The 26815-nt window shown below is 32.5% G+C and overlaps 1 protein-coding gene across 2 annotated transcripts; it reads left to right on the plus strand.

Moving 5' to 3' along the window:
- Positions 1-544: 544 nt before the first annotated feature.
- Positions 545-26645, plus strand: DSC1 (desmocollin 1). 2 transcript variants are annotated; one of them, XM_011362005.1, is made up of 16 exons: positions 545-607; positions 3438-3522; positions 4786-4988; positions 6156-6275; positions 7105-7260; positions 12648-12792; positions 13959-14125; positions 14526-14660; positions 16058-16243; positions 17773-18032; positions 18185-18327; positions 22233-22445; positions 22920-23165; positions 24458-24579; positions 25317-25571; positions 26448-26645. In XM_011362005.1, exons 1-16 carry the CDS (start codon positions 545-547, stop codon positions 26643-26645), a joined length of 2697 nt encoding a protein of 898 aa, XP_011360307.1. The 2 variants fall into 2 exon arrangements, with proteins under 2 accessions (XP_011360307.1, XP_011360316.1); XM_011362014.1 differs by lacking the exon at positions 26448-26645 and adding an exon at positions 26322-26357.
- Positions 26646-26815: the final 170 nt, after the last annotated feature.

A 26815-nucleotide genomic window follows, 5' to 3' on the forward strand; every position in this document is an offset into this window, starting at 1 on the left:
GTAGGCATCACTTCCTTGGATGGAGTTTGTGCACAATTTATGTTTGTACCTAGGGGCAAAATAGGTTAATAAGGCCAATAAGGAGGGGAGAATGTAGGAGTGGGTAATAACTGAGGAGGACTTCAGAGCATCAACCTAGAGGGAAAGGGAGGAGGGCCAACGATCCAGGGTGTTCCCTCTTGCTTCTGCTATGTGTCAAGTAGCAGGAGAAGTTTTGAAAGCTGCTGTGAGGAGGAGCTAGTGACTGGGTTTTGGGGTGTTTTGTACCCCACCCTCCCCACTTGCAGGAAAACCTCTTTACATTCAGAAGAAATTGAATTGGAGGAAGAAAGACTGTCCCAGGAATAGGAGGAAAGCAATTCTCCTTCTGCTCCTCCTGTCACTTTTCACTTGTCTCCCGACTCTGCTCCAAACCAAACTGACCTGCACCAAGGGGACAGCAGGGTGACCAAGTGCCAGCCCCTGGGAATCTGCTTAGCTGCCCTGTGCAACCCAAGCTGCCTTATTATCCAGTCACCATCCCTGAGCATTGAGACCGTTTCTCATGGCTGTGGCCTCGGCTGCCCCAGGGAGCATCTTCTGTAAGCAGCTCCTTTTTTCTCTCCTGGTGAGTAACAATAAAAGGATTAAGGAATTCAAGCATGTTACTATGTGCTTCCTCCCTCCAGTTTGGGCTTGAAAGAGAGTAGGGATGGGAGGGGAAAGCAGAGAAGACAGACTGGGAGAACAAAAACAGATCTGAGAAAAATTCAAGGAAGAGTTAAGAGACTTGGGACCTGGGATGGCAGGTGTTTTGCTGGCTTTTCAAGTGCCTGCAGCCAAATAGTTAGTTTTTCAAGGGGACTCCTTGTTCAGTCTTGCTGTGGTGTTTTTCTAGGGAGCAGTGGAATGAATTCATTCCTGAGGCATTTGGTGCAGAAGGTTTTGAGGCTTGCTTTTGCTACTCGTCATTAAATAAGCTGTAGTTATTTAACATGCTTAGTTGCGTTGAGCTTCGAGAAGAGAAAAGGGATCCTGGGTGAAGATGTGAGTTATGCAAGACTTTCTTAATTTTATCCAGGAAGAGCTAAGAGAAGGGCAGAACTCTTAGTTCAAGCAAAGTGTTTAACTTGAGAAAAATAGTAAAGAAACATGTAACCTTCTCTGAAAAAATACCATTAACTTGGTTCCACTTAAGTTTTTAATAGCTTTATAACTGTGAACTCAGGTGCTAATGTTTCTTTAGTGGGGAGAAGGGAGGGGGAAGTTGTTTCACATCGACATCTGGCCTTTCTGAGCACTGAATTTCCTTCTTTTTTTTTCATTTTAGCAAAATATTTTAACTTCAAGTTAGATTTTCAGAATTTAAAGATTTTGTTTTATGGGGATAAACATTTTTTCCAAATAAATAAAATATGATGTGGGATTCAGGGTTTCCTTTTAATTCTGTAACTGCCTAGGTGGGGAGTGGGAGGACGGGCTCAAAAACTTTCCTGAGTTAGTATTAGGTAAAATGTAGTGAATGCTTTCCAATGATTCGCCCAGGTTTCTTTTGCTTTTGGTCTCTGCTCTGTCCAGTATCCTTTGGTTTATCTCTTGCCCATTCATTCCTGACTTCCATAATGACCACAAAGATGTCTGACCCCAGCTCCTTCCAAATCATCAAGCTAATTTAACCTGAAGACTGGAGTAGTACTTCTGGAGAACTCTATTGGCTCTTCCTGCAAGTACTGGGGGTCCTGAGCAGGAAGGAAATAAAATAGGTGTATTTGTGGGAACGTGAAAATATTCTATGAGAATAATGTGTTTATATGTATATATGTGCACATATACATGTATATGTATATGTATGCATATGTGTATATTTTTGTATATATATATATTTCTAATTACAAAACACTCCACATTATATATTTAGATCATTAGTAAAACTCTTAATGCTCAGAAAGTTTTTTAAACATATAATTTAGTTCATTCTTTGGCATTAGGACTAAAATATTAAAAAGTCAAATAAATTAAATGTTTCATGTTTTCAAAAATGGTTATTTAAATTAAACTTAAATATAAATGTGATTTTAAAAAATTCCAGTCTTTGCTAGTATCTGCCTAACAGAGTTTTTGTAAAATTACAAAGTACAGTCATGCACCACATAATGTTAGGTTCAACAGTGGGACCACATATACAATGTTGGTCCCACAAGATTATAATGGAACTGAAAAATTCCTGTCACCTAGTGACATTGCAGCTAACGTCGTGTCCTAACGTCATAGTGCAACACATTACTCATGTGTTTGTAGTGATGTTGGTATAAATAAACCCACTGTCATATAAAAGTATAGCAGTACAATTACAGTAGTAGGCTATACCATCTAAGTTTGTGTAAGTACACTTTATGATGTTTGCACAACAAGGAAATCACCTAACGATGCATTCCCAGAATGTATCCCAATTGTTAAGCAGCTCATGGCTATTTGAATAGGCTGATACAATATTTCCAATAGACTTGAGATGGAAAAGAAGTGTATATTTACAATATGGTTGATAGTCTTTCCTTCTCCCAAACAATGGCTCCCATAAATCTGAAAATATATTCCCAGAGAAAAATTGATCATAAAGCTGATCTATTTCAGGGAAATCTAGCTCTGCTCTAGTTCATATTTAAATAGTAAAAAAGCAGTTATTTCAATAAACAGAAGAGGAAGCAAATAAAATACTGCAAGAAAAAGAAGCAAAATAGTTTTGAACGTAAAGACACTTAAACTGATAGCTTAACTTTTATTTTTTAGGTGGTCTCTGTCTTCTTTCCTTGAACTACATAGCTTTTTAAGAAAATAGCTGTGTCTTGATTTTTAATTAAAAATCTTAACTCTGTGGAAGGCTACTCTTTATCTTTTGAAATTATTTCTTTTTAGACTAATTTTATGAATGAGATTATTGAAACTTTGAAGTTTATGCCAAGCCAGTCGAAGAAGTGATTCGAGATCAGTGAATATTTGTGGATGTTGTTAAGTGGCTAAAAAAAATGCTCAAATATTTTCTAAACTTAATAAACTATATCTTCAAATTGCTTGGGTCTGTAAAAAATGATGATTTATATACATTATAATATATAATGTGTGATTATTATATTCTAGAGTTAAGTACTTTATGCTAAAAAATCAGAATGACATTTAGAATGAGCTTAGAGATAACGTCTAAATAAAATCGATAACTTATAACACATTTTCTTAAAATGATACAATATAATTTAGGTTTTAATTTTCTCATTGATACTAAATGACATGGTGCCTTTAAGGTTACTTTCTTTGCTGTTTCCTTTTAAAATAAATGTGAAAAATATTGAAAGATTAGAAGATGAATGTGTTGCTGAAATAGACAATATTTTTATCAATAAGACAAAACTGTGAAGAAAATTTGTAATCAAATGTAATTCCTGATTTTTTTCCTTTCTTTTGAGGTTTTAATATTGTTTTGCGATGCTTGTCAGAAAATTTCTCTGCAAGTTCCTTCTCATCTTCAGGCTGAAAAACTTGTAGGCAAAGGTGAGAAACAGTATTAATAATTTTATAGTTTTAACTGCTACACTTAGCTTCAGCCTACTCTTATAAAGTTTGGGATAAAAGCCACATTCTAGCTACTTGGCATTAAAATTCGACATAGAATGCAAGATAAACTACTTGTTTTTTGGTAGTGGTTAGAAACGACCGACTAAAGTACCAAGTTAGTTGTATACTTTTTTCTTCCAGAAAAATTAGCATACATCAGAGGGCTGAATTATCTCAGTTTAGTTCAAAAAAAGCAAGATACCAAAATCAGAAGCATATTTTAATTCATATTGACTAATCTGCTACCAAAATTCCAAAGCCAAGATTCTTCGATTGATTACAAATAAAACAAATGTGTCAAAACGTAAATGTCTCAAAATAAACGTTGTGCTTGAGGTTGATTACAATGACCTGGTACTCAGAAATTTATGTGATCTCTTTCACAGAATAGCTTGTGAAAATCAAATAAAATTTTAACTAGTCTACTACCACAGTCATACCTAAAGTCCAAGGATAACATTCCTTCCATCAAGATTTTTTATTGACCTTAAGTTTACATTTAGAAAAATACACTTTGAATACATAAGTGGCATCCTTTCCAAGGTAGGCATCGCTTTGATCAGTGTTTTAAACTAAGCCTTTATATATTTTCAAAACATTTCAAAGATACATAGCCTACACTCTAAAGACACAAAATAAATATGCTAAATGTATTAAATATGAATCTGTAAAGAAAATATTTTGATAGCAACCACAATATATATTAAGTATTATAAGAGATTATTAAAACTGCAAAAAATATTATAGAATGATTATTTGCAATATTACTAAGAAATACTATATAAATATAGACTGGTTTTCTTATTTTTTGCAAGATTTAACTATCAGAGATTATTGCAAAGAAGTTCAAAATCTACTGAAGTCATATAGTTATACTACATATAATATAAAATAATGAAATCTTTTATACATGTACAAATCCATGAGCAGAAGTTAAAGTGGAAACAATAAATCCATTGACACTAAGAAAATATTTTGTATCTGTTCATAAATTAACTTCTGATGAAAGTAGTGGAAACAGGGACTTCATTAATTTAATGATTTAATTTTCATGGCCCCTCAGTTTTAGAAGAGGGAGTATTCAACACATTCCAAGTGTAACTTTCTGCTTCTCATGTACTAACTTGCAGTTGTTATTCCTGTAAAACTTGTTCTATTGTGTTTCATCTTACAAATTACTGTGAAATTTCTTCCCTGCAGTGAATCTGAAGGAGTGTCTCCAGTCAGCCAGCCTAATCCTGTCAAGTGATCCTGACTTCAGAATTCTAGAAGATGGCTCAATTTACACAACACATGACCTTGTTTTGTCTTCCGAAAGGAAGAGTTTCTCCATTTTTCTTTCAGACAGTCAGAGGCAAGAAGAGAAAGAGATAAAAATTGTACTGGAAGCAAGAGGAAAGAAGGTATATTAGGCAAAGATTTAACCATATTAATCTGTTTATGAAAGTCCTTCATTTCACAGATTTCCTTTCATGTTAAAATTATTGTTCTTTAATGCTCACTTGTTTGTCTATTCTACTGATAATTAACACATGTAAAGACTAGACTATTTTAAGGAGTACTAGAGCTATTTACAAAATGGTATGAAAATAAATAACTCTGTAGTCCGGGAGCAAAGTCAGACTATCAAAGGTTTCAGATAGTGCTTTGAGATGTGGCAATAAGAACAACCAACCTGAAGAACAAGACAGGGGTGAGTCTAAAACAGTGAAAGTTGATTCAAGCTGGCACTCCACCCTGAGTGGCTCTCTCCTAAGTGACTATGAGTGTGAGTCTCTCTTTAAAGAGAAGAGGTTGTCTAAAGCTTACTGCCATCTTCTCTTCAGAAAATGGAGTAATGGCCAGTCCAAAGGATTGGTTTAAATTTTCTGATGCTAGACTCACTTTCTTGCAGTGAGTGGTGATGATCAAGGGGTGGGAAGGGCAAACATTACTGGCATTCATGTAAATCTCACTTTAAGCTAAATCTGCACAATGAATTTGGTCTTATAAAATCATTTATTAATAAGTGATTCAATTTATGAGATTTCTCCAGCTAAATTCTTTTTGATTACAAGAGTTCCTCTTCATCAAATTTAGAATGTGCTTAAGGCTTTTTTAGAATGTGCTTAAGGCTTTATGTCCAAATTATAAAGAGTCTCCACATCACAAAATGAAACATACTTGAACAAATGCTGATCTGTATCATTATATAGGTATACAAATACTTTAAAATGCAGTGTTTTAACAAATTCTGATTATACTACTCCTAATGGAATAAAATTGATTCTTAAATATTTGTTAATGGATTATCTATTCTAGGGGGTTTATACTTAAGACAGCATCTTTTATCAATGCCTTATAAAGTTCTTGTTGGTTAACTGATTAAATCAGGAAATAGGTGAAACTGGTTCTTATGCGTGTGTATATCTTATTAACAAAATAATAAAAACCAGAAATATTTTCGGGGTTATCCATTATATTGTTATGTACACCCTTTACTTATTTTCTTCATATTGATGTATATGTTCAAATTATAGTTCTTAGAATGATAAGCAATGCTATATTTCTTCCTCTCTCATAAAACGCAGCGTCCTAAGAAGAGACATACCAATGACTCAGTCCTCAAACGCAGTAAGAGACGATGGGCTCCTATTCCATGTTCACTGATGGAGAACTCATTAGGTCCATTTCCACAACATGTTCAGCAGGTACATTTCATCTTGTTTGATTTTATATATTAGAGAGTTGTTAAATATTCTATTTGAATTGCACAGTATTTGGAATCAGGGCTTTAATCTATTGGTATTAATAAGGATCATCTATTCACCAGGAATAGGGGCCTGTAGAAGTGAGTCGGTGTAGTTTGTCACTTTCCTTCAGAAGTCATATTTAGCATTTAGAAAATGTTTCATATTTTAAGTTTTTGATGCTTTTAGGTCTATACCCAGATTTTCCTAAATATTCTACTGGACTTTAGCATTCATATAAAAAGGATATGCTTACAGATTTTGCATAACTCAACTGTCAATTTAGCACTTATTCTCACCAAAAAGAGGCCAATATTTCTGTTTACCAAAATGGTAGTGTCACTGCCACATAACTGTAGTATAAACATAGGCCAGCTTTGAAATTATGTAATTATTGAATAATTAATTGTGGGAGAAAAGTTGTATTATTTCTATGTTTTTTAATCACAAAATTTTTTATTAGAAATAATTAAAAATCACTGTTACTATAATTTATATAGGAATAAAAACAAGTAAATAGAAATTATAAAGGTATATTCAACTCCACAAATTGTCCATAAATATGCAGATAACACAAAAAGGATTTGGGATCAAATAAGTGACAAAATTTGTGTCATTGCACATTCAGAATATGAATAAGGATTTGAAAAATATGAAAGATGGTGGGTGGATAAACAGAGGAAAGAAAGAATAGGTGAGTAGGAAAGAAAGCAAGTGATACAAAAATAAACCCTTTCAAGATGTTAGGTTGAAAATATTTTTTATCATAAATTATCATTTATTGTTATAGGTCCAATCTGATACTGCACAGAATTATACCATTTTTTACTCCATAAGTGGACCAGGAGTGGACAAAGAGCCCTTCAATTTGTTTTTCATAAATAGAGACACTGGAGATATCTTTTGTACACGAAGCATAGATCGTGAGCAATATGACCAGTTTCCGGTAAGATTATTGGATTATTTTTTCAGAATTACATTTTTTATTACTGGTTTAATATTTTAAGCTTTGATTGTTCATATATTATTGGAATCAATTATTTGATTTAATATTTTAAATATTGTTAATGTATAATGTAAATTTCAAAATTTATCGATGCCACTGATGAAGAAAAACAATGGATGTCATAAAAGAAGAAAAGTGGGGGGAGAACAATAGAAAATACAATGACAGACTTTTAAAAGATAGGTTTTGACCTGTAGAATCTGGGACAACAGTGAATTTTATTGAGTTCAAAGTTCCCCATAATAACATGGTTTAATTATTCTCAACCTTGCCTGTACATTATAAATGATATGAGAACTTTTTAAAAAATACTGATGTTCTGGCCTATCCCCAGAAATTCTGGTTTAAATATTCTGAGATGGGGCCCAGTTGATTGAAAATTTGAAGTAACCCAAGGTGATCGTAAATGTATCCTAAGGTTGAGATCTGCTGCTTTAGCCTCTTGCATAGCATAGTCTTTTTCTTTCTTTCCCTCTGACTGTCCTTCAGCAACAAAAATCTTGAGTATCATTTTCTTTCCTTAGTAATACAAGATAAGTTTACCAATTCAGCTTATTCTATCTAATCTTATCCTACCCCAAATTCTAACTCTTCTGAAAATTGAATCATTTTTTTTTCTGTTTCATCTTCACATATCTCCTTAGTATTCTGTTACAAAGAGAAATTCACAGTGAATTTTGAGATGATAAAGAATGAAAGCGTTTAAGCTGTTGGTATCTTGAATAATAAGATTGTAGTAAAGAAATTTTTTGCTAAAGAAGCATATAAAAGGGAAATTTATCTCATACTTTGGCAGTTCAGAAAGTTAAATCTTAGCAGACATTTGAAAGAAGAGTAGGAATTGGTGACCACATAAAGCCAGTCATGAAGAAAGCTAAGAGATGGAGGCAGCGGGGAGGAGGTAGTCAAGTGTTATAGACAGAGACGTCAGCAATAGAAAGACCCATTTATTAAAAAGGTAGCAACAAAAACAGCAACAAACCCTGGATGAAGTGTTGTTTGAAGCTAAGCAGGAGTGTGAAACAAGAGGCTAGAGTGGTAAGAAAAGAATATACTAAGAAGGACCTTATAATTCATGCTAAGGACCCTATCCTTTAGGTATGTCAGAGCAAACATTTTGATCTTTCTGTCAAGAAGCCAAATAAATAATTGATAAATGCACACACACAAATAAATGTATGTATGTGTGTGTATATATATATGTATGTATGTATATATATACATACACACACATCTATCTATATACATATACATACACACATATGTATGTAAATATGAGTTCTCTGCTGCTTTTGCAACTTCTTCACAAGAAGAAATGATCTAAAACTAGCAGTTACTCTTGTCGAGAAATAAAAAGCTGTCTACTCTGTACTATGTCATGATGTACACTTCATTTGTTCTTGTTAGGATAACATCCTGTTTATGGATTTTGAAGTCTTCAGCTGCTTCTCATCATTCAAGCTGCTGTCTCTCCTAACTTTTTATCAAGATCATTGCTAGAGGGAACAGGGAGAGAATAGTTTAGAATTAAAATAAATTACTTTGCTATTTTTTGACATCTTTTAAAGGACAAAGGAATAACATAGTGTAGAATTTATGCTCAAAATTGGGCTTTTGAATAATATTCAGAATTACTCTTATTTCTCTAGTTTCCATTAACATAGTTAAGATTGAGTTGACGTTAAGAAACACCACTTGCAAATCAGCAATGTTCTTAAAGGGAAGTATAACAACCAGATGTATACATGAAGCAAGCTGTAAAATCATTTGAGGTAATATGGAATAGAAGCCTTCTCTGTCAATGTAGAAGTTAAAATTAAAATAATATGTCTTCGTTTTTCTATCAAATCAAGTTCACTTACTGTTTTATACTGAAAAGCTTATTTTTCTGGAAATTAGTAGATCTTCAATACCTGCTACTTTTCTTTTTGGTCTTGGTCCAGTCACAACCTCAAGCATCTATTTTCTTCTCTGTTTTATGGGCTACTAATAGTTGTCTTACCTACCTCAGAGCTATCGTGATCATTAAATGTTTGCAAAATCACTATGTAAACTATAAAGCTCTTTAAAATATCCTAACGGTAAATCAAATAAAGCACATGGTCCAGAATTTTGTTCTCAAAGCTGAGGATTTTGATTGGATTTCTCAATTCTTTGCTTTTATCTAACCTATATAAAATGTTAAGCATTAATAAATTGTTATTTGAAATAATTGATTTCATTGATTATTGGGAAAAGTACCCATAGTTCAAAGTCAGTATATATCATTACTGTGCTTCTGTTTTCTCTCTTGCTCCATGTTGCATTGTTTAATTTTGGCTTATAAAGATTTTTCTGGGTGAATCACACCATTTTTGCAGTTGGAGGAATTCATCTTAAACCACGCAACTCATTTAATCTTTAGAGACTTATATAAGGCCATTGTTTTCCTAATTTTTTAAAGAAGAAATGTATAAAAAGAATTTTCTTCAATAATTCCAACTTATTCTATGAAAGAAAGCAGCTATAAACACTTTCTCTCTCTCTCTCTCTCTTTTTTTTTTTTTTGGTTTAAATATTAAAGTATAGTTGGCATACAATATTATATTAGTTTTAGTTGTAACCCCTCCTCTTTGAGTTTGTGGAGAATCCATATCTTTTATAAGTTCATAGGAAAAAATCGGTTCAATCTGGTCCCTTCTTACCTATCCAATGAGAACCTCACTATCTTATAACCTATGTCTCCTTTTCCAGACACACAAGTCTATCTATTGTCTTTATATGTGTTGCTAATCATATTGTATACCTAGTCATCTTTGGTGTCACTGCCCTCCCCCTTTCTCTGCCCAGATACTGGATGCCCCTCTCTACAAGGCCAAATTCAAGTTCCAACTCCTATTGTCAACTTTTTGCATATTCCCAAAAATGAGAGAAATTTCAGAAATAAGAGCAAATTATAGTGTGAAAGGGCTGAAAGAGATGAGGTTCTTCAAGCTACAGAAGAATTCAAGGGGAAATCACAATAATACACAAATGAAATTTAAATAATACTCTTTTAATTTAGTTAAAATATGAGTAATTCTAAAGTATATTATTTATACTTATAACAATTTTAAGTATTTTTATTGCTTTTAATATAAAATAATAACTAGACTGTTAAACCATTACTTTTAAGTTTTTTAAAACTGTTGCTTTAATAACTAAAAAATTTTATAATTAGTTTCTCTATTATATGAACATAAGTGGATTCTCCTAGGGAGCTAGGCTATGCTTTAAAGTTTAGTTACAGTTCCAGTTTAAATTATCCTCTTTACAACAAACATTTCAATTTTGATTTATTTTGGAGATATTTGGCTGATTTATAGCAAAAGATAAAAACAGTACCTGAAATAGTACTGGAAATAAAACTACCACATCTGTATCAGTGGAATGTGAAATAATATTTACTTGTTAAAGATCAGGAAATATTATTTCAAACTACAAGTGATTATATGATGGGAAGCAGATGTTAATTTCCACTGAAGAGAAAAACTAGAAAAACATAGTATAAATTATAGCAGAATGAGCTTAAGTTAAATATGAAAATATTTTAATGCCAATGTGAGGAGGTAGGAAAATTCATTAAAAGTGATTCCACAGAATGTTTATGATATTTTTTATAGAGGGTAAACTTAAGGAGTCGTTTGTCTTCCTAAAAGAAAAAGAAGGATAGAACTGAATGCAAAAGATTAATATAAGGCTCTGTGTTAAGTACTTAAGACCCATAAATATCTACAAGACTCAGGCTTCATCTTTGAGGATAATCATAATCCGACAGAGACATAAAACAGTTTCATAATTTCCTCCAGCCAAAACTCAACTAGCAGCAGTTTAAAGGAAGAAAAATTCACATCAGATATGAAGGGAGAGGAAGGGATTGTTAGGAAGTTTGAATCATGTGACATCTGGATGTGATAGTAGTGATGGCAGTGGTGATGGTGGTGGTGATAAAGTGGTGATAATACACTCCTGTATTATGTTCCTGAGTTCAGAACTTATGAGGAATAAGATATAGAGAGCAGACTGAGGGAAATCAAAGTATAAGTTCTATTACTCAAAAAACCCCCCTGGAGGTCGTTTGGTGAAAGTGAATAAGGGAGCAGAGAGAACATGGTTAGTTATTTCAAAACTTCTCATCCTAGAGACTAGAATGGAAATCACTTCCCCTCCATGTTAGCATGTGAAGATAAAATGTTGCCTTTTAACTTAATAGCGAGGGTTTTGTGGTTACTTTGGTCGATGATACATCACTGAAGAGTGTGACTAAGTGACACCATAATTAAAGTTGCACTTTATAGACACGAATCTGATTCCTGAGTTCTACGTAGATTGAAGAGGGTCAGTTAGGGCAATTGCAGGAAAGTTGGTAGGCCGGCATGTTGGTAGGACACAACAGGAAAGTTAGTGGGATACACTTGGAGTTACAGGAGGATGATAGCGTTGGGAATAGGAAAGAGAAGAATAATGATAGAAACATAGAAATGACATAATTGCTAGAATTTGGCAACTGACTAAAAAGGCTAATGAAAGAGAGGGAGGAATTAGATGTCTGGAATTTTAATTCTAGTTCGTTTTAGAAGATAGTTACAGTAGGGAATTCAGGAAGAGCTAGCTGGTTGTGAAAAACTGAGTTCATACAGAGTTTACTTTGGGTAAGTTTAGTTGAAAAGAATCTGTTCATCTCAACAACCATTCATTGAACACTTACTATGCATAAACCACATAAGAAGAGTATAGAACTAATTTGATAATGTTTAAAGGGAAAGGGCATTAAATCCTGGCATTTGGGGTCAAGTATAACATTTTGAGATGAAATTTGGAATATGTATGTGACTTTATTAGCATTTTTATTACATAAGAAATGCATGTTTCTGATAGAAAAATGAGAAAATGCAGGTAAATAGAGAGAAAAAAAAAACCCAGAGTTGAATCGTTACATATCAAGTGCAAATAAATAGAATTATATTTTTTATAAACGTAAAAAAATACTTATCATTAGCATAACTGGAGTACGTCTACATTCATTCTCACAAGGAGAACAGTGTGCAGTTAACTCAAGGAATGGAGCAGCCTCATTCGGCTGGAGTGCATAGCAGTTGGGAGAATAATGAGAACACTCAAAGAGAATTAAAGCCATAGGGCAGACATAGACGGTGCTGGTGTGTTGTCTCTGTTACATAAGTTCTTAGTGACATATAATGTTGTGAATGATTTTTTTTAAACATTATATCTTTCCCCAACTTCTAGGTTTAATTTTGTGCATTATTTGTTATTTAAGAATAAGCTGTCGGTGTTTGTCTACCTTTCAGCTATATGCCTATGCAACAACCGCAGATGGTTATGCACCAGAGTACCCACTCCCCTTATTATTCAAAGTTGAAGATGATAACGATAATGCCCCATATTTTGAAAACAAAGTGACTATCTTTACTGTGCCTGAAAATTGCCGATCCGGTAAGTTCACATTTTAGGAAAACACTACATTTTTGCTTTAATTAAATTTCTCATTAATGTTTTAAATGCAATCATATTAAATATGTTTAAATGCTTGACTTTCAAGAACATTCTACATAAAACTTTGTAGTCTTAAAAGATTATATACTCTACAAAGGCAAACTTTTTTGTATTCATTGTTCTATGCACATATAAAGGCAGATAAATGATACATAAATTTTCTAACGTTGTTAGATTATTCCACAATGAATATGAATGTGTGACAGACAGATGATGTTTTTGTTTTCTAATTTGACTATGTACATATGTGTCACAGATGTATTTATAGAGCAATAAATAATTGGAATCTTTATAAAGTCTCAATACATTTTCAAGGACCCAGAAATATATCATTGCATGGAAATGCTGATTTATAACAACATTGCTTTACCTGGCATATTTTCCAAGCATAAAATAATTTAAACTAGTTTGATGCTATGGGCAGCCAAGATTGTGATCTTGGCATAGTCAGGGGCATAACAAGACTAGTTTATTTACAAAGATCTTCAAGAAATGTTGTTAGTTCTTATGTTTCCTCAATTCTATTGCCACTATTATGTGTGTTTAATATTGCTCTCCTACAATAAGTGGTTTGCTGAAGAAACATTTCCAATACAGTGATTTCTGGCCAGTGATACTCAGATTGGTGCATAATATTTGTGTCTAATGTATATTAATAATCACTTGCATATATTAATAATTCAGCATATTTGTTCAAATATAAAAGCATAAAATTTTTGTTATCATATGAAAAGATGTGCTATGGCATCAAATTAGGCCATAAAGGAAACAAGATATACAGAGACGATCCCATCCAAAAATGGCCCATGATCTGGGGTAGTGGATTGGGAGGAAGAATTTGAGAACCACTGCTACCAAGGGTGAATGTTCCATATATGGAGAATACAAATCATGTTATTCACAGTACCTATTTAACTTAATTCTAAGTTAGGAGAGCTTAGAGTTTTGAAGAGCATTCAGATACTCCTCTATTTATCTGTAAAATTACCCTACTTGTGGTTTTGGGGAGAATATACTACAGCAATGCCTTGATTTAATTTCTGTTTTTAATTCAATTAATTACATTGCTATTTTAGATGTTGACAAAATCACATTTATTTAAACAGGCACTTCAGTGGGAAAAGTGTCTGCCATAGACCTTGATGAACCAGACACGCTACATACTCGTCTGAAATATAAAATCTTACAGCAAATCCCAGATCATCCAAAGCATTTCTCCATCCATCCAGACACAGGTGTCATCACCACAACTTCATCTTTACTGGATAGAGAAGTAATGAATTGATTAATTAATTTTCAAGTTATTAAAGTGTATTTAAACTGATAATGAACTCCCAGAGAAGTTATAGTAAGGCCTTTTGTGGCTGCCTCTTTAAGCATACTTCTATACAGGCTGTGGTTAGGACTTTTCTGGACACTTTGTCCGCACAGAAATTTTGGGGAAGGTACAAGGTATTATGTGACGTCTCACTTGAGATCATTGATTTGATTTAATATATAGATGCTAAAATAGAAAAAAATAGCTTTCAGTTTTGAAATCTTATATTAGACACATCAGCTTTCCATTGTCCTGACTGACCAATCTCTTGTTCTATTTTTTAATTTATGCTGGCATTTTTTTTCGTTTTGAAAAAAAAATGTTCATCAAATTCCTTTCTCTTTTGTTTCCCCAGAAATGTGATACCTACCAGTTAATAATGGAAGTACGAGACATGGGGGGCCAACATTTTGGTTTATTTAATACAGGAACAATTACTATTTCTCTCGAAGATGAAAATGACAATGCACCATATTTTACAGAAACTTCTGTGAGTATATCTTTGTATTTATTTATCTGAATTTATTTACTTTTTCAAAAACAAATATGTAATTTGATAGCTCTATGAGATTACACATTTTAGTTTTAACAGCTACCATTTACAAATAACATAGGCAGAAAAAGACTGTTTCTGTAAAAATAATTGGAGTGTCAGTTATTTCTGGATGCTAGGAAAATAACTACTCTCTTGGCCATCTAAAAACATCTTATCCCTTGGAGCTTCTCATGTATTCGTGTTTTCTCAGATGGCAAGCTTTAAATCAGATTCTTTGGATTTTAATTCCTTTTATAGGATAAAGGAAAAAAGACCCTCTCTCTGGCGTCGTTTACAATTCAGCATCTTAAAATGAAAAAAGACTAGTTTTGTATTCTTTGCTCTGCTGGGAAGTCAGTAGTACAGGTTGGCCCACCACTATTTATGTGCAGGCTCTTCCTGTATCATGTATGAATAAACTTTCCCTTAAGAAGTACACAATACAAGAAATATATGTAGGCTAAAAATTCTAGGAAATGGTTCTTCTTTCTTGACCTTTTAATAAGTAATCTTCATTTTTTTCATTCACCTATACTAGACTACAAGTCAAAGAAGGGAAAACCTGTAGCAATAGACCCATTCATACAAATTTTTTTACATTAATCACTACAACTTGTAAGGATATATTTTATTCCATATTTCATATGAGAAAATGGAAGTTCAGGTAAGTAACTTGGTCATGATCTCATACATATAAACCACATAAAAAGAAAAACTGGGATTAGAATCAAGCTCTGTTTTGCTCCAATGACCATCAGGCTATTATTCTTCTATGAATTCGTCTTACATTTCTAGAAGATTCTGATTTACTACATTTTTAGTCTTTTAATATCATATGCTTCCATAACCTTATTTATTATTTGGAGATGGAGGAACTATAATTTAATACTAAAAAGAAGAAATAACTTTTTTCTTAAAAATGTTTGCCAGTGAATCAAAAGTAAATTTTTTAACAAGTTATCCAGTAATAGTAAGAAATCAATAGGTTATAATTATTTATAAATATTGAAAGCCTAATAAATTACTATAAAGCATTAGTTGCTTGCTATGTCTTAAAAAAGGGTGGTAGACTGTAAATACTACAGATTCAGAATAGAGACAAATCTTGAATGAATACAAGTAACTTCAGAGAAGTTGGAAAGTTAAGACATAAGTTAATCTTTGAAGAGTGGATAAGATTTGAAAAAGTAGTTTGACAAGGCAATAAGCTATGCATTACATTTGTAAATTTTTCCCAGTATATGATTACATATTTCTATATCACCTTTCTTTGACTTTAAATATAAGATTTAGAGGAGAAAATTATGTTGTTAAAGCTACAAATTTATAATGACAAGAGGCAATTTTTTTAGTATTCTACAGAAGTAGAAGAAAACAGAATTGATGTTGAGATTTTACGAATGGCAATACATGACCAGGATCTGCCAAACACTCCGCACTCAAAGGCTGTCTACATGATCCTACAGGGGAATGAAAACGGAAACTTCAAAATTAGCACAGACCCAAATACAAACGAAGCGGTCTTGTGTGTTGTAAAGGTAAACAACAAAAATATCAAGCAATACTTCAAAAAGTTCTAACTTAAATTAATTGACATATAAGCATTTATATATATGTGTTTATGTGTGAGTGTATATACATATATATGTATATACACATACATATATATATAAATTCCTGTATGTATACAACTAGAGAATTATAATGTAATGCTGAAATGATTATGTTGGTTTACATAAATGTATTCTTTATTAATTATTATTATTATTTTACCCTCATTTTCTCTCTTAGAGAAAAGGCATGTCAGGTACAAAATTTATTGTTTTATAGAGGAGACAAGCCAAGGCAGGAACTATCGAATTAGTCATCAAATATTAGCCTTAGAAGGGTTTTTTAACACCCACTTGTCCAAATACCTTATTTTATAGAACACAAGGCAAAGAGAAATGGAAAGATATGAAATTAAACCTCTTGATTTTTCAGTTCCCTTCATGTATATATTCTACTTTTATCTCTCTATAGTGTATTTTATAAGACAATTTCCTAAATATACAGTGGCTATTCTCACTAATCCCCTTATATTTGAGGTAGCCAGTGTTTTTAGGATTTCTAAAAACCAATTGCAATTACTGGTACCTACAATGATTATTTTAACTAAAACCAGTTCTTTTCTAAGTCTTTCTGCTCAGAACCCTCAATAACCTGTTATGTATCTTCCCTTATTCATTTCTTAAAGACAATGTATTTTCTTAGAAGCTTTATGCACAATTGTGCTTTCCTCATAATATTTTTAGAAAATATCCTTTAATTATTAAAATTTCTTCTTTCTTCTTCTCTCCTCCCCCTTCCCTCCCCCCCCCACCCCCTACTTCCTCCTCCTCTTCCTCCCCTCTCTTTTTTTCTGGCTTCTAGGTTTCTTTTTCTTGCTTTCTTTTTTATTATCTTGATAGAGTTCAGTCTTTAATTCTTTAACTATTGTTTCAGATTCTTTCTAATTATTCAGTTCAAGACTAAGCATTTTGATTAGGAATGAAGCAAACTCAGATATAACGTGCCTTGAAAGATGCTGCTAGACAATATCATATCTTTGACTCAAATACTCAAACTGTTTCATTTGTAGACAAATCTCATATGCTAGTAGTCTATCTAATTGTTTTATACACTTAGCTTAGAGGAATTTCTGCTGTTTTGGTTATCACTGTTATCCTATTTGATAAGTAATGAAATTATGAGCAATAGTAATCTATTTGAATTTAGTCAAACACTTATTCTGTATTTATATTAATATTTAAACTTGCAACAACAAAAAAAAATGAAGGCAAGAGCTTCCCAAAGAAAAGTGAGAAGAAAACTTGGTTGAATCTTAAAAACAACAATTTTGCATTTGATAGTGTTAATTATTATAGGAACCTAATTATTTAGACTTTAACTGCATTAGCACCTGCTTTTGGTAATATTTTATACACAAAAATGATATTCCCTTTTGTGCTTAAAGTTAGAATCTTAATTACTAGACCTATATATATAATGTTATTTATTGACTAATTATATTATGTTTATTTAACAGCCATTGAACTACGAAGTCCATCAACAAATTGTTTTGAAAATTGGTGTAGTTAACGAAGCACAATTTGCCAAAGCATCAAATTCACAAAGTCCTACTATGTGCACTACAACTGTCACTGTTAAAATTAAAGATCATGATGAAGGCCCTGAATGCCAACCACCAGTAAAAGTTATTCAGAGTAAAGATGGCCTCCCAGCTGGCAAAGAACTCCTTGGATACAAAGCATTGGATCCAGAAACACGCAGCGGTGAAGGCTTAAGGTAATGTATTTTTCAAAAACATTCCTTATTTTTGATTGTGATGTAAATTGATTTCAAATTTAGGAAAGTTCTGTGCATTTTTCAAAATGACAGATTTTTAGATTACGTCCACTGTTTGGTTTGAACATTTATATTTGATTTCTAAAAATTAGGTATAAGAAGATAAGAGACGAAGATAACTGGTTTGAAATTAATGAACACACTGGTGACTTGAAAACTGTAAAAGTGCTAGATAGAGAATCAAAATTTGTAAAAGACAACCAATACAATGTCTCTGTGGTTGCAACCGATGCAGGTGAGTGCAATTTCCTATGAGATAAATACAGTATATGTTTTTAAGGAAATCTTGGGGTGAAATTTATTTATTTCCAAATCAAAATTTCATGCAAAATGTTTGCATTATGATTGCTCAATTTTTTGGACATCACCCAATTTTGATTGCTCAATTTTTTGGACATCACCCAATTTAGACCCCAGTGCATCAGCAGCTCAATGAGAGAAGGTGATGAATGGCCAAATTTCAAGTTTCAAAGTTCACATTATTTGATATTTGCCTTGGATGTAGTGGCATCCTGGAGATATTTTATTTTCTGGAGTAGAGATCTGGATTACTATGATTTGAAAGTGCTGTAAGGGTTCGACCCACTTAAAGCAATTGGGTTTGAAGTGGGTTTGTTCTGAGCCTCTCTTAATGGGGAACAAAATGTTTATCTTATTTCTTAAAGAAATAATCAAACAATGACTCTAAAACCTATCCTGTGAAGAAATGTTTAACAAATGTCGTAAACTAGTGCTCCCAGGGTCCTTGTGAACATACACTCCTAGCAGTAAAATATTTTGAGCATGTACCACTGTAGTGTAAGCCCTAACCATGGGCTTTTCTTTCTGTAATGCAGGTGCCTGATTTAGGTTTGCTTGCTGAGGCATCTCCTTCAAAGATGGCAGTCTCAAATAAATACATGGCCAGCCACACAACTAGAGAAAGAGCCAGGCTGCTTCCCCTACCTTTTGTTTACTCTCTTCTTATGCTTAAATTCTGGTTCTTATGTTTTAAATTCACCAATAAAGAGTGAACCTGAGAAACCCTAGACTCCCTCGCCCTCCACCCCTGGCCCACAAGACAGCTTTCCTCCTCCCAGCTCCCACCCAACACCCAACCTGGTGACTTTGCTGTGTGGCCCCTGGTGTGCCATATAATTTCCAAGACTCTTAAGTAGTAAACTTTTCTTTTTTTCAAAGTTTCTTGAGAGTCTCTTGCAATCATAATGAGAACCACAAGGGCTAGTCTAGCCACAACATTGGTTATCGATAGCTGGCACACATACTTTTAATGCAGTTCTTTCAATGTAGGTAGAAAAAAAGAAAATACTAAAGAATGGGAAAAACATTAACAGAGAAGTATAGTTAATGCTGCCACTACTCTATAATCCTGAGTGATTTGCTGCTTCTATATAAGTAAAAGTGAAATATGAATGGTTCAAAACCTCTGTCAAGCAAGGATTTATATTTACTCATTTATTCTACAAATGTTGAGTGTCTAGTAAGTTCCAAGGTACTAGGCAAGTTACCATGGAATCTAGAATTCAAACATCAGGGTCAAAATCTCACATATATCAATTAAAGGATTATTATATTCTCATAAGAGGTTCTATATGGTATGAAACTTACCCCATAAAAGAATGTATGTCTATCATAAGAGGTAGAAATCAGTTAAGAGTTACCCAGATTAAAGGATAAGAGGAGATTTCGCAGGAATGCAGAAGCTTGGCGATAGGAAAATGAAATACTATTTGGAGAGAAGGAAATACAGAGAATAGAAATATAAGAAATTAGCTTTTAGTGCTATAAGACAATGTCTATAAGCACAATAATAATAATACAAATGAAATGCCAAATCTAAAAGGTAGGAATTTATGTCCTAGATTCACGGAAAACCTGCCTTTGCTCAAAAAGAAGTAAAGATGAAGATGTTATAAATTTTAATGGCAGACCATATGGTGACATGAAAGATTTTTGTTTATTTGAATTTTAATCCATTAATCCATTAATATATACTTCCAAGGAACAAATATACAAATATTTTTTTATATTTCCATGAACATTTAGTTTTGATGCTCATAAACATGTCAGGATGATGACCTAGATGTTTTTCTAGCATTTTTAGGATCCCAGTTTATTTCCTAGTCTTTCTTGTGTGTGAATAAATTGTGGGAAATTATTAAGAGGCATGATGCAGCTTGATAAGAAAGAACTTAAAAACTTTATAACATTTAAAGAGCTCTGTGCATGGGGTGGGCTAATTCATAATGCAAAGAACTTCTGGTTCCTGAAAACATTTAAGTGGTAATGGAGAACCATTGCTTTTCAGAGTCCCTATTGTTGACATATTGTAAATTTAGATTTTAGTTAACCCAAGATGTACTTTCCAGCCCTGAGATTGTGATATTCTTTACTCACTGATACTTGGCATTTGCTTGTATGATTAATTTAAAGTAAGATGTAGAAATAGACAAACATACCCACTCAATCACCTTTTCACAATCTTCAATAATTATCAGTACTTTTTTTTTTTTTTTTTTGAGCTCTATTTCCCAGAAGTAGGCTGAAAACTTTCCATCAATCTTTTGAGGTTTTAGAAGGCTTCTATGACTTTATTTCACCTCTGGTTTTGAATACTATCTATTTTAACTATTTTTAAAAATAAAGTCATAACACACATGTTGACTTACATTGTAATGCTTGTAACTGCCTTTTTTTTTTACTTAAAAAAATTTCTTTTTGCATTACTTCTTTGTTTATTGATTTTCAAGTCATAACTTGTATTTGTATTTATTTACAAATTTCTGGCAGTCTCAAAATGTTTATATGCTAATGTAGATTTCTTCTTACAGGAGCTAGATCTCTCCTTTATTTCTAGATGTTGTAAACCTTGTTCAAATAGAATGGTTTTTAAATAGATATATAGAGTAGTTACTTTTGTAAACAATTAACATAAAAATCACTTTTAACAAATTAATTTTGTAGTTATTCAACAGAAAAATTTTACTTAGAATTAGTTTGAAGTGTTACTTCTAACTAAAAATTTTAAAAAATGGATTTTATTTGCATTTGATTTATAGTAGTATTTATGATAAATTTAACATAAATGCTCCCAAATTTAGACCAAAATTTAAAGCAAAAGAAATTAGAAATTTTGTCAATTTTTTTTGGTTATTTCAAGTTTGAATGTTTATCATTTATTGTAGTTTATTATCTTATCACAAATAGAAAAATTTAAACATGTTTTCTGAACTTCATGATCTCTTAAATACAAATGAGTACTATTTTAATTAAAAATACTTATTGAGACTTACGTGTGAAGCATTAGGCTAATAATAGTGGCCATCTAGAGATGAATAAAAGTCCCTATTCTCAAGAACACATTAATAAATTTAGGTGGGGGTACAAACTTGTTTATGGTTTATTAATTAAGTTTTTTTTACAAAGTATAAAAATAGTAAGTACATTCTGTTCAATGTTTTGGTATTAAGTTGTAAATAAGACAAGAAATATTAGGCGTTTCACTGGGCTCTCAAGATGAATATGACTTAGCTCTTAAGATGAATAGTTCACAGTTCAGTGTGAGGCAACGATGAGCCAAGTGTTCTGAGAAATCAAAGGAGAATGTGGCTACCATTGTCCATAGAAATTACAGCAAGTTTCATGAGAAGGTAATATTTGAGCGGATTCTTGAAGGATAATAAGGTTTAGTAAGGCAAAGAGGAAGAGAAAATTATTCCCAGCAGTGCCAACAGAATGCACCAAAGCAGACATGCGAAGGAGCACACCTAGAGGGTTTGATGACAAGTTTTACAAAATTTGGGCAAAAGAGCATATTAGGAAAATGGTCAAGAGAGGAGGTTGAGGAAATGATTGATGATCAAATGTAAAGATTTTGTATTTTGAACATGAATATAGAAAAATGTAAAAAATCAATTTTAATTTCAACTGGTGATTCCATTAGTTGCAATCTTTTACTTTTTAATTTTAAAAAGCTGTCACAATTTTGTACTTGTGAACCAGAAAACGTGATCCAGAAAATATGAAATTCAAGTTCAGTCAGCTAGTTGACAGCAAGTGTCACCTGTGTATCAGAGATGGTTGAAAGTAATTTTTTAAGGGAAGATATGTCTTATTTTAATTTTTTTTTTTTTTTTTTAGGTGGCAGATCTTGCACTGGAACATTAGTTGTTTTTCTGGAAGATGATAATGATCACCCACCACAAATTGAAAAAGAAGTGACGATTTGTCAGCATGCTCAGGATTTTGCTCTTCTCAATCCTGTGGATCCAGATGGACCTGAGAATGGTCCACCTTTTGAATTTGCTTTGGATAATTCTGGCAGTCGACGTTTTACTCTAGAAACAAAGGATGGTATGTAATTATGCTTATTCTTCTAATCAATAGGAACTTAAAATGGCTAATCATCTTCACTTTCACCTAACTTCATGATAATAGATAAATATTCATTTTAGGAAATTATTGATCCCCAAAAAGAATAATACCTTGCTTTTTTTAAAAAGCAATGAATAATATATTTATGTTAAGTTTAGACATTTGTTCTGAATATATTTTATGAAAACATAAATTCATTTTAATACAATATTTGAATAACATGTTAAGTATAGATTAATCTCAAATAAGAGTAAAGCAATGTCAATTAGTTTTCCTGTTTTTTTAAGAATTCAAAATCATTTTTAAGAAAGAAAAATGAACCACTAGAATTTTTCTTCTAAGCTAAATTCTGTGCCTCCTATCCCCCTTCCTTACCCTAAGATACCAAGTCAGAATAATATTGTCATTGGAAAGTCATATCAATATATATTCTCTGTCATTTTTTCCCCATAGGTAAAACCGCTGTTCTTCGTGCACGGCAACCTCTTGATTTTGACTATTATAATGTGCCTATTGAAATAAAAGATAGACATGGTTTTGCTGCAAAACACATGTTGTCAGTGAGAGTATGTGACTGTATAACTCCATCTGACTGTAGAATGAGTACAAAGCCACGTGAGAGTGATGTTATGCTATCAAATGTAATACTTGGAAGATGGGCTATTCTTGCCATGGTGTTGGGTTCTGCATTGTTGTCATGTAAGTATAATTATCTAGAACGTGTTAGCTAAAGTTTTATTGAATATTTTAAAAAATACCTGACAGTTCTTTCTATCAATGACATTTATGGCCTTTGATAAATGTGCCCTTTAAAAAATCTTCTGTGTACAATATGACTGAGTAATAGAAGAAGAAATGTATTAGTAAGAGCAGATAGAATTTAAAGTGATTTTTCACAGATGTAGCCTTATTTCTTTCAATAATTAGCTATGGACACTGAGTAAATCATTTCTTACTTTTGAGCTCTTTTTCTCATATGGAAAATGAGGAAGTTGGATAAAATTAATGTTAAGATTTCCTCCCATACAAAATATTATAGTCTTTCAATCAGCCAAGTTTTTGTAGTGAATGCATAAAAAGAATTAGTGAAAAGAGTATTTCCAAAATTTTCTTAGATGTTTATGCTCCATGATTATAATGAAGTGATGTAGCATACATCTTAAGAATGAGTGGAAAATAGTCATATAGTGATCCACTGAGGAAAAGCAATGCATGCAGAGAATGTTAAAATTTTGCATTCTGCAGAATGTCTTTTTTGGAGATGCAAATGTGATGGAAATCATTGCCCACACTTTCCTCACTCCTTCCCTTCCTCCCTTCTACCTTCTTCCCGCCTTTTCTCCCTCCCTTCCTATCTTCCTTTCTTTTTTAATAATCTACTCAACTACACACAACCTATTTACATTTATAAACTCTTCCCATAGTCTTTACTATGTCCTAATTTATTGATTCAACTTTTAGGTTATGGATATTCTTCTTAGCACTATATTAATGATGCATATTTTCAAAACCAGTCACCGATTTCATGTAATTGCCTTTTTTGTTTGTATTTATGCCTAATGCTCTTTGTTTTATGGTTCTAAGTCCTTTGAGTGAGTTCTGTATGGATTTTAAACACCAATAACACTAGGTTAAATTTCAATGGAATGAAGTTTCTATTTTAGTGTGGATGAAATAAGAGAAACATTTAAGTTAATTCTGGACCTGGGAAAAGAACTATTAATAAACTATGCTCACTTCATTCTCTTTACTTTTTTTGATTTATTTCTTATTTAGCCTAATAACATAATCTCACTAAGACAGAGATAGTCTATATTCTAATACATTTGTTAATAATCTGTTTTTAATTTTATAACCCAAAGATATCTCAATTTATGAATGAGTTTTTTAAAGTTCTGCAGAAGAAATTTTTAAACAATCATATGATTCAAGTGATTTAATATAAACCGGCATAAAAATATACTATTCACTTAAGTATTTTTATTTTTTAGGTATTCTGTTTACATGTTTCTGTGTTACTGCTAAGAAAGCTGTAAAGAAATGTATACCAGATGATGTAGCCCAGCAAAATTTAATTGTATCAAATACTGAAGGACCTGGAGAAGAAGTAATGGTAAATCATATTGCGCTTTCCTTTGAATTGTTACATAATAATAGCAATAATAATAATAATAATGTTTAATGTTAAACATTAACACTTACTATGCCAAGCAGAGCTCCAAGTCCCCAGCATGTGTTAATTTATTTAAACTTTGTAATTCTATTGTATGAGTTTCGTAGGGCTGCCACAAGCTGAGTGGCACAAGCTGAGTGCCACAAGCTGAGTGACTTAAACAGTAGAAATTTATCATCTCATAGTACTAAAGTTCAGAAATTATAGATCCAGGTGTTGGCAGGGCCATGCTGTTCCCTCTGAAGGTGCTAGGGAAGAGTCTGTCCCAGGCCTTTCTCCTAGCATCTGTTAGTTCCTTGGTTTATGGCAGCATAACCAAATCTTCAAATGGCATTCTCCTTGTGTGTGTATCTGTGTCCAAATTTCTCTTTTTGGATTAGAGACTCACCCTAATTGAATATGACCTCATCTTAATTTAACTAATTTCATCCATAATGATCCTAGCTTCAAATAAAATTACATTCTAAGGGTTAGGACTTGAACATATGAATTTTGGGGGGGGGACACAATTCAACCCATAACACCTAAGATATAGATACTATTATTATTCTGATTTTATGTATGAGGAACTGGGAGACACAGTGGATAAGCGATTGGCTTATGGTGGGAAAGACATGAAATCTAATTGTTAGTTTTAATTTGATTCATTCATTTTATTACTCTAATTTTATTTTTAGGAAGCAAATATTAGACTCCCGACACAGATATCCAACATTTGTGACACAAGCATGTCTGTCGGTACTCTTGGTGGCCAAGGAGTCAAAACACAGCAAAGCTTTGAGATGGTCAAAGGAGGCTACACTTTGGATTCCAGCAAAGGAAATGGACATCAGACCTTAGAATCTGTCAAGGGAGCAGGACAGGGAGGAACAGATACCGGCAGATACGCATACACTGACTGGCACAGCTTCACCCAGCCTCGGCTTGGCGAAGTAAGTGCCAACGTCTTGGGGTTCATATTATGTGAAAGTTAAACACTATTTACAAATAAAGATTTCCCAAGAGTTTTACTCCTTATATATCTGGAATTCATCACTGTTTTAATGTTGAATTATCATAGATATGGCTGTCATTTCCAAATCCAAAGAGAAAAATGATCTTTTAAAGTTCATTTTTAAAAATAAGGTTTATAAAACTTTATCTAAGAGTGACATATGTAGACATGTTTGGGAGGTCAAAAGGCTGATAGCTTCTTCCCTAAAAATTATCAGCAAAATCAGCTGGAGTAAAATATTTGATATAGAGTCATGCATGGATCATAAATTATAAACACTTTTTTAGTGTGTTGAATCCTCCATGTGGTTATAAAGTCCTGGCTATCAATATCAATGAGATAGACTGACATGCTTTTATTTTGGATTTTAGTTCCCTGTTTTATGTTCAGATTAATCAACATAGATTAATATTAGCCAGTTTAATATATTACATTATTATAGCTATATAATAGTGTATAAACAATAAGAATAATAGCCAATTTTGGTTTCCCCCACATATATGAAGAAGCTACAGAGACCCATTTCAACTATACAAATCTTATGTTCAAATAGGAAATAGTAATTTAGTTGTATGATATACATGTAGCTTTAATTTTCATAAATGTGTTCACAGGGAGCATTTATATATTTGCTATATTTTATGAATGACTATAATACAGACCAATTATGTGCATTTTTTATATGTAGGAATCCATTAGAGGACACACTCTGATTAAAAATTAAACAGTAAAAGGTAAATCAAAGACATTATTTTTATGCTAATATGTTTAGGTGTTTTTAAAAAATAATAAAATGTGCTGTTTTTTAATACAGAAGGTGTATCTGTGTGGACAAGATGAGGAGCATAAACATTCCGAAGACAACGTTCGTTCGTACAACTATGAAGGAAAAGGGTCCATGGCTGGCTCTGTAGGCTGCTGCAGTGATCGGCAGGAAGAAGAAGGGCTTGAGTTTCTAGATCATCTGGAACCCAAATTTAGGACGCTAGCAAAAACATGTGTCAAGAAATAAATATGGCTTTTTAACAGAAAAACATCTACGAATGCATATATAAGAGTTTATTGAATGTAAAATGAAAGCAGCATCTGCTAATGTGTTTGTTTATTGGAGGTAAACTTCGAGTCATATAGAATAAGATACTATAAATATAAAGCTCCCTAAATGCTCCTTGTCTGATATAA

This window comes from Pteropus vampyrus, unplaced genomic scaffold, assembly GCF_000151845.1.
Source record: "Pteropus vampyrus isolate Shadow unplaced genomic scaffold, Pvam_2.0 Scaffold3, whole genome shotgun sequence".
Lineage (NCBI taxonomy): Eukaryota > Metazoa > Chordata > Mammalia > Chiroptera > Pteropodidae > Pteropus > Pteropus vampyrus.

Excerpts from the sequence above, each read along its gene's own strand:
- DSC1 (XM_011362005.1), top strand. The coding sequence starts at position 545 with ATGGCTGTGGCCTCGGCTGCCCCAGGGAGCATCTTCTGTAAGCAGCTC. Across the intron at positions 3,523-4,785 it reads TGAAAAACTTGTAGGCAAAG|TGAATCTGAAGGAGTGTCTC; the intron begins GTGAGAAACAGT and ends TCTTCCCTGCAG. Across the intron at positions 14,126-14,525 it reads CATCTTTACTGGATAGAGAA|AAATGTGATACCTACCAGTT; the intron begins GTAATGAATTGA and ends TTGTTTCCCCAG.